We start from the raw sequence: 9,394 nt of genomic DNA, 5'->3' as shown, positions 1-9,394 counted from the left end.
GATGTTTAATACCATCTCCATTCTTTTCAAAATTGTATAAGTCTCCAACTGTCTGTAACTTTATTTTCCGAATTTAAAATAAAGTCATCATATGAACATCTTTTCACTGATAGTATAATATTTTGGTATTCAACGTTTAATGCAAGATAAGCCTGTTTGTGTGTCTCATCCTTTGGACAATGAAATATCGTTTTTAAAGCTTGAACTTCATTTTTCATGTTTTTTATTTGGTCATTCATCCAGTGGGGAGATTTTTTACACCTGCTAGACACATTCCTGACAGGGAAGTTTACGTTTATTAATCGTTTATAACAATCAATTAGAAAACCAGTCATATCCTCAATTGAACTTAGCCCATAGAAAATATTCCACATTTTTATGGTTGTGAATAAAAACACATCTTTCATTATTATAATTACAAGTTATGATCTAACTTGCAGTACATGTGTTTGTTCGTGTCAAATCTTTCAACTGAATTTTGAAGTCCGCCATCTTGACCGTCCAAGATGGCGAACTCGTTTTTCATACACTTCCATAATACGGGTATGAGTTGAAAGGGCTTACTACTGAACAGAATATGAACAATAACATGACATCACTATTAATTCAACATGAAGGACCGCCCTAGATGGCGGACTAGGTTATTTTGCACTCTTTTGATATGGATGAATATTACTGGAGTTTTTTCCCAACACCAAACCGTTATTTTAATACCTCGATACATGTTTCGATCACTAAGTGATCATCTTCAAGGGGAAGATTAAACTTTTTTTAATTTAATCTTCCATCAAACAAGATACGTGTTTCGCAATCCTACTAACTTACTGATTGTTTTGTGCTTCGGGAAAGAACTACTCTGAATAATCCACTGAAGCTACTGTGAATCAATCATATAGAAATAAAAATTTATAAGGCGTTCCAACGAAAACTCAATTTCTAGGGGGATTAATTCTGATATGGAAGTCATACCCGAGTGATACATTATTTGAAAGGTCTTTTGTTCCTCCATTACTTATGTATTTTTTTTCTAAATTGGTTCATTCGTTATTAAGAAATTGAATGTGAAAGTTTTTTTTAAAAAAAAACAGAAAATTCGCTGTCGCTCATTTTATTGAGGAAATCAGCAAAAGTAATATCAGTGGCAACACAATGAACGGATAAAGTGTTCAAAATGACCTCTATCTAGTTCCATACAATAATGCAGTCTACTTTCGATAGCTTCCTTGCAATATTGAAGACGTCCGTAGTCAGAAATCGGCATACCCGAAAAATTCTCTGTCGCAGGTCTTCTGCGACAGAGAACGTATTGATGGCTCACGTTGTGGTCTGGATGATTCGTATTATAAATTCTTGCAGCTGCTTTAGCACATTCATCATTTCGATAATAGGTTACAACAATTTTTACTCTTCCTACAGTAGAATAAACCCTGTTGGGACACAGTGAACAAGGAAGGCTGAATAATAATTCATGAAGAAATGACAGTGGCCAACTATCTACTTTTTGTTCTGCGACAACTATAGTCCGTTCATAATTTGTCGATAGCACAAAATGAGGGCCCAAGTCATAAAACTGTCGTAAAACTCGTAAAATCATAGGCGGAGGTTCCTGAGGTGTTTATTCATTAAATATAAAGCTTCAGTTTATATTCGAAACTTGCCTTGAAAGGGTGAAGTTGTTACGAACGAAAATAATTTTTGGTTTAGTACATTTTTTAATCGCATTTAATTTACGGCTCGTTGGTGTTTCGGCGTCTACGGCAGTAATTAACGTCTCTAATTATATTTTGCGAATTTGTGTGCAGTGCGTGAGTAACTTTTTTTTCATATTCCTACAAACATATACGTACCTTTCGTTTTGTTTGATTGCTTGCGATGGCTTCGTCATCATCATCAACATCATCAAGTTTTACACCGGTACTGTTGCGTACAGTCAGTAAGTCTGTCTATTCACCAAGAGAGAAGACTTGTTTTGAACGTTCACGATGCTCTGGTTTCTCAGAATCCCACAAACACTGTTCAGAACATAATCAAGAGTTGTGCCAACATGACGGGCGTAGGGGAGTGAACAATATATAGGTTCCTATCAAAAAGAAAAAAAAAGGTATAGCTAACCCAAATACAAACGAATACTTAAAGAGGGGGAGAAAACCTATTGAAATTGATGAATTTGCCAAAAATGGTATTCGAAGGAAAATTCACGAATTTTTTTACAAAAAAGAAATACCCAACTTAAACAAAATTTTACAAGAAGTTAGAGACGACCCGGATTTGCCTCATGTCGGACGAACCAAATTGTGGCAAGTTTTAAAAGAATTAAATTTCCGGTGGGAGAAATCAGACCGAAAATCACTTTCGATTGACCGGGAAGAGATAATATGTTGGAGAAGAAAGTATCTAAGATCTATACGAAAATTTCGGGCTGAAGGAAGGCCAATTTACTATCAGGACGAAACGTGGGTAAACGCAGGTCATACTCTCACAAAAATTTGGACAGATAAAAATATATCAAGCTCCAGGCAAGCCTTTATGGAAGGTTGGTCTACTGGTATTTCCCCACCCTCTGGTAAAGGCAGTAGATTAATAGTTTCTCACATGGCAGTGAAAAAGGATTTGCTAAGCATGGTTTGTTGGAATTTGAATCCAAAAGCACAAAAGACTATCACGAGGAGATGACAGCTGATGTTTTCGAAGAGTATTTTGAGCAGATAATTGAACATATACCACCAAACTCAATTATAGTATTAGATAATGCACCTTATCATTCACGACTAGTTGAAAGACTTCCAACGACTGCGTGGAAGAAACAGGATATCATTGACTGGCTGCGGAATAAGTCCTGCCTTACGAAGATGGAATGGTTAAAGCAGAACTTTTAAAAATTGCCCGGCAACACAAATCTAAGTTCAAGAAATACGTAGTTGACAAAATGGCGGAAAGACGAAACATCACAGTCCTTAGACTTCCACCCTACCACTGCGAATTAAATCCAATTGAACTCATTTGGGCACAAATGAAAAGCTATGTGGCTAGAAAAAATACGTCATATAAAATACAAGCTGTACGTGAATTGTTATATGAGTCTTTACAACATATTACAGAACAAAATTGGCGAGATGCAGTAAGACATGCAATAGAAGAAGAACAAAAAATGTGGGATCTTTACAATATAATTGATGCGACTGTAGAGACACAACCGCTAATTATTAACCTGCAAGACGACTCGGATTCCGAAGATGATCCTGTTTATTTTGAATTTGAATAGTTTTGTAAGTAATCGTAGTTTATATCATTTAAAAATAGGTATTAATTAAATAAATGTATCTTTTACAAATTGCAAGTAACTTATTATTTTTCAATAAAATAAAGAATTTTTTTTAAAATAAAAATACAGTTTACAGTACCTACAGTTTAAGAATATTAATATATTTATTTATTTAAAGTAACTAATGTTTTAATCATATACTCTACGACACTGGTCACTCATTTCCACTCAAAATACCTACATAATCGGATTAAAAGTTTTATAGCTGTATTGTATTTCTTCAGATACAAGGTGGGTTAGTCGAAAACATCTTAAACTGCCAGTTTTAGTTTGGTTTTTGTTATTATATCATAATAGCTGTCCTCTCTGTATTTCAGTTCTCTAATGAGGGTCAAACTTGCAGTGAGCTATCAACAAATTATGAACAGACTATAGATTCAACAAAAACTACCAGTGCAGAAAAAACTAACAGTGTTGTCCATTTCAAAAAGTTTACTACTAATTAAATGAATTCTACAAATCTAGAAGACCTGCGACAGAGAATTGTTCGGGAATTCTGATTTTTTACTCCGGGCATCTTCAATAATATGAGTAACGCTTTAGAAAGTAGACTGTATTATTGTATAGAACTAGATGGAGGTCATTTTGAACACTTTATCCGTTGATTGTGTCGCCCACCGATATTACTTTTGTTGATTTTTTTAATAAAATGAGCGACAGCGAATTTTCTGTTTTTTCTTAAATAAAACGTTCAACATTCGATTTCTCAATAACGAATGAGCCAATTTCGAAAAAAAAATACAGAAGTAATATACGGAAGAAAGATATTTCAAATGATGATATCTTAGGGTGGTGAAGTGTTGGGTATGATTTCCATATCAGAATAAGTCCCCTTAAAATAAAAATTGACGTGTTATTTGAAATATTGTATTACACGTCCGTTTCTGACTTACAGGGGGGTCAAGTTTTCTTTGGACCGCCCTGCCTAGTGTTATGTTCGGTTCCCGAGAGGAAACATAAGGGTTGAATGCTGAGACCAATTTAGTTTACATAAATAAAATTGATTAATTACAGATCATAGTACACAGGTTTATTTCATTCTTTATAGAAATTTACTTTTTCAAATAAAAAAATGCTTTAGATTTTTTAATCTGTTTAAAATTTGTTTTTCGGTTAACCACCTACCGCACCCCTACGAACGACAACCCTCAGAAGTCGAAACTTGTGCGAGCTAAGGATTATTGAGGTCTTACATTTTAACGTGTGACTCCTAATACGGGTGGGACGATAGCAAGTGAAACCACCGACCAACACGGCAGTCAATTCGAGGGAGTGAACAAAGCACCCACATCGAATCGCTTGGCTACCGACAGACCAAATACCTATTTCTTGTTGGAAGGGAATTATAACACAGGTGTTACTTCTTTCGATATACAAAAACTTGTCGTTTTCCATGATGAAATTTAATAACGATCCTTTTTACTTTTTAAAAGTTCCGTGTAAATCAAGAGAATAATCAATAAGTGTGTTTAAAATAGAAATAATCGTGTGTTTACCTTTTGGTACGGTACTGGTTGGTTCGTACATTTTAGCATCGACTGGCAATTTATATTCCAAGGCCTCCTGGACTCTGCTGTTTATCAACTTTTCGTAATACTCTACCGGAGATTCTGCAGCGCAGAGCCCGAACAGGAATATTAGTATAAGTACCCAGCGGAACATAAACATCGCTAGTTGAAGTAAACTCTTTAACTGAACCTGAGTTGCCCGAGACAGGTGTTTATCTGAATTCTTTTTATTATTACGATTGTATTTATGTATCTATTTGGCGTTATTAGTACAATGGTGATAAGATTCGTTGAAGACTAGTTAGTCTCTTTTTTTTTATAGAAACGAGGTGAGTGTCCCGTCACGTGATGTTTTAACTATCATTTTGTTTAGTTTTATGATCTGACCAAATAAGTGGGGAGATTACCTGGACGAACAGGTGAAAGATCAACTCTATCATACTCACATAGTAACCAGGTATTTGTGTAAAGGTAAAGAAAGTGTGGTTTAGTAGCATTTCAAGGTCGATATAGGTATTCAAGTATAATTTTTCTGCATGGAGATTGCTCTCAAGGTTAACAGTAATGAAATAATATCAGTAGTTGACGAAATCATATTACCTGTTTCATTATCAGGGAGTTGTATACGTGTGGTTTCTGATCTCGACATCTCCTTGTCGCAATAATTTTTTCATTGAACTGAACCAAACTACGCAAAATAGTAAAAGACAATTTTTTCGGTGTCAATGGCATTGACTGCCATGTTCATTAATTTCGTGTTCTGGGTGGCCACTGCTAATAACTTCCCAAGCCACCTAGGGAGCATCATGCCATCATTTGATCGAAAATGATTTTTTCATTTTCTCTTTGGTCACATCAATTTGTTCTTATATTTTTTGTTGTTCAACTATTCGTCGTGAATATCGCCACTGCAAAATATAATGAAGCATTACATATCGCCTCAAAGGAAGCTTCACTTTCTAAACTTTATCAATAAATAGTGATACTGAAAATGTTGAATGATTCAAATTCCCCAAAGAATTGTGTGAAATTGAATAAAGAACACAGTGAACAAGGCGAATGTCGTCATCATTTATATCTTGAGCTAAAAAATCACCAATAGACATTTTATGAATAATCGAGAATGCTCTAGCTAGACAACAACATAGTAAATAGCAATTAGAATCCGAAATATTCTTATTAACAGTCACAACGTATCTCCTAAAAAGATAGAGGCAACCCACAGGTAGAACTGAAGCTTCTAGCGAAGAATAAATTCAAAACAAGCACTGATCCCAAACACCAGAACTGCAACACTCTTCTCGACGCGCGTTTCACCAACCAAGTCAGCGTCTTCAGAAGTTGAAAGAGACTAACTTCCAACTCTAAACCTGAAATATTTGTATCTAACAGGGTACACATTTACAATATTTCGGGTAGAAATTGACAGAAACTTTACTCGTAAGTTCCTGATATAATTTTGAATAGATTTGGTATCATGCTACACTTAGACAGTGTTCATTTATACTTTGGCCGTTCTCCAAGGCGCTCTTTTAGTCTGACCAATATATTTTTGTCACAGTCGTCACATATCATTCCATATGTCTCTCTGTAAGTAGTTTTGAAAAAAGTTTATCTAATAAATGTGCTGAAACGTCCCAGGCCTAAGAAACAAAACGGTTTTTTTTTTGTTAAAAATTGGCTTTATTCATCAACGTAATCCCCATCAAGAAACACCAATCATTCCAGCGCAATACCACTTATGTAGAACGATTTTTTTTTGCCTCAAAATAGATCTCAGCAATAACCTCTTCATTCGAACTGAATTTCTTATCGGTGAGCATTTTTTTGAGGTCTTTTAACAGCCAGTAGTCGCTGGGAGCCAAATCTGGCAAATATGGTGGATGTGGAAGCAATTCGAAGTTCAATTCATGTAGTTTTGCCATTGTTTTGATTGACTTGTGACACGGTGCGTTGTCTTGATGATACAAAATTTTGATCTTTTCGTTATGCGGTCGTTTATGCTTTCGGACGAGGTTCACCAATAGCTCTCCACTTTAATGACGATCGTTTTGATTCCGGAGTGAAGTGATGGATCCATGTTCCATCCATTGTCACATATCGACGCAAAAATTCCAGTTGGTTATGTTTAAATATGGCCAAACCCTGCTCAGAATTATCAAGACGTTCTTGTTTTTAGTCAGTCAACAGTGAGCTCGCGCGGCACCCACTTTGAACAGAGCTTTCTCATACTTAAATGCTCATGCAATATAAAGCCATCACGTTCTTTTGATATATTTACAATGTCAGCTAACTCATGCAATTTCACTTTTCCATCATTCAAACCGATTTTGTGATTTTTTTGTTTTCTGGTGTTACTGCCTCATTTGGACGTCCGCTACGTTCCGCGTCATCGATGTCTCTACGACCACGTTTGAAGACAACAAAACAACGTTTAATTGTTGTTTCTGATGGTGTGACACTTTTCAAGCCATTGCTTCGCTTTAACGGTATTTTTCCCTTCAAGCAGTGTAAAATCAAGAACACGAAATTGTGTTTGTTCCTTTGTTTTGAAAATAACATGAGTAGTGTCACTCTTAGCACAATAACTCACAACCTTTGAATAGAATTCAAATTCGGGTTTTTCTACTGCTGAAAAAGCAAATGTGCCACTGGAATCAATGAAGTCGCCCCGGAGCGCCAATTATTTTTATCGTTGTTTTATTGTTGAAATAGGTATTAATTTATAAAATAGAATACATTGAACTCATGTGGTTACTAAAATTCGAGAATTCACTCAAAACTTATTGCAATATACTCTAAACTTATTTCATGTTGAGGTATTTATAATAGGAAAGGGAGCAAAAACCATATAGTAATGTTCTCTTTAAATGGTATTCTTTTAAAAGCTGTAAATAGTTTTCGTGGCAACGTTAGTTTAAAACGCCTTGTCAACTTGTTTTGTATGTTACAGCATTAGTTGTCAGTTTAAAATTTGTTAACTTCAAGTCTGACAAATGGTTAGATTAACGGAAATGCATAAAATAACAGTTTCACAAATGATTGGTTATGGAGATAAAACTCGAACACAACCAGGAAGTAGCTCGCCTATTTCATGAGAAATCTCCTCGTTTTCCCCCCATATCTCAAGGAACAATAAGCAAAATTGAAAGGCCAGTTTCATGAGCTTGGTCATGTGGGGCAAATAAAATAAGCAGCTGCCAATGCAATGAGTGATGAACCCAAATTAGATGTGATGCTTGAGTTTGAGGAAAACCCACATACATCGATAGTAAAAATGATACCTACTCAGCAGTTCATGGAAGATGATTTTGATAGAAGAACTTATTTTTGTGAGCAATTAGAAGACATTATGTTTTCTGATGAGTGTACTTTGTCTCTTAACGGTCATGCTAATCGGCAAAATTGCCGCTACTGGTCAACGGAAAATCCTCACTGGATGAGAGAAGGACACACGCAATATCCTTAAAAAGTTAATGTTTGGGCAGGAAACCATATCATTGGTACCTTTTTATTGAGGACAACTTGAATGACAAAAACTTTGGGCACTACTTCAAAATTATGTCAGTCCAAGTTTAGCAAATTTATATGCTGATCCGTGAAACCCTCAAATTCCAGTGAATACATTATGGTTTCAGAAGGATAGAGCACCACCACATTACCAAGTTAATGTTAATGGCAATACCTCGATAAATTTCCCAATCAGTGGATAGGGAGGCGATAATAACCTGATCTTTCATCATTAGATTCATTTTTAGGATGTTGCCAAGACGTTCGCGGTGAACATTTTGAACATCTACTTCGTTAACATCCATTTTCTTTTTCGTATGCTACATTGCATTACATTTCCGTTTTTGAGTGTATTTTATCGAATTTTGGTAACCACATGATTTTAATTTATTTTATTTCAATGGTTGCAATAAACTTGAAGCGATAACATTTTTGAATAGAGAATGAAGATACATTTCAAACGATATTCCAACCATTTAAAAATTTGGGGGTTGTATCTGTCATTCGAAGGGGGTGAAGGTAGGGGATGCATTTTTCCGTTGAAATATGTCAAATTATAATTTAAATCTGATGTGTTTAGGGATTTTGTTAAAATATGTACCGTAACCGAAATAATGAATTCATTCCATTTGGCTTTCACACACTGCATATCGATTTACATCATCCAAGAGAGGTCTGGTTGTGTAATTCAGCTGTAACTGACCTTTCACTTTTTCTGTTAAATCTGTTAAATGCGTGTGATAAACTAGATTAGTTGTACTAAATGCAATATAATATTAAAACACCTGTCAGAAACATTCGCTGGAATTTTGAGATTTGGTGAGTTGGTTAAACTAATGATAACTCTTATGTTCGTGCATAACAGTACATCAGAACAAGTTCAGTTTGTGAAAGTATTAAGCCATGTGTGGTTTAATAAACGCTCAATTTTTTTCTTTTGATTCGTTGCTTTCTGATAAGCCTAAAATTTGTAACACCATATGTGACTGACACTTTATTCATCATATATAAAAACGAAACATGAAACATATATTTGTGAGACAAATTTATTGTT

General features: G+C 35.1%; 2 protein-coding genes across 2 annotated transcripts in view; one reads left to right on the top strand and one right to left on the bottom strand.

Annotated features, from left to right (window-relative positions):
- LOC111504325 (glucose dehydrogenase [FAD, quinone]) overlaps positions 1-5,025 on the bottom strand; it is a 55,385-nt gene extending 50,360 nt beyond the window's left edge. Inside the window, exon 1 of the mRNA XM_074173722.1 lies at positions 4,819-5,025. Within this exon, the coding sequence (XP_074029823.1) occupies positions 4,819-4,990 (172 nt within the window). The 5' untranslated portion in view covers positions 4,991-5,025. The remainder of the gene's footprint in view (positions 1-4,818) is intronic.
- The window catches only part of Cals (calsyntenin 1), a 159,448-nt gene that overhangs the window by 67,725 nt on the left and 82,329 nt on the right, over positions 1-9,394 (top strand). The window lies entirely within an intron of this gene.

Source organism: Leptinotarsa decemlineata, unplaced genomic scaffold (assembly GCF_025532065.1).
Source record: "Leptinotarsa decemlineata unplaced genomic scaffold, Ldec_3_MD MMD2_tig00000505_RagTag_RagTag, whole genome shotgun sequence".
NCBI classification, from domain to species: Eukaryota; Metazoa; Arthropoda; class Insecta; order Coleoptera; family Chrysomelidae; genus Leptinotarsa; species Leptinotarsa decemlineata.
This window is presented reverse-complemented; position numbering and strand designations above follow the sequence as displayed.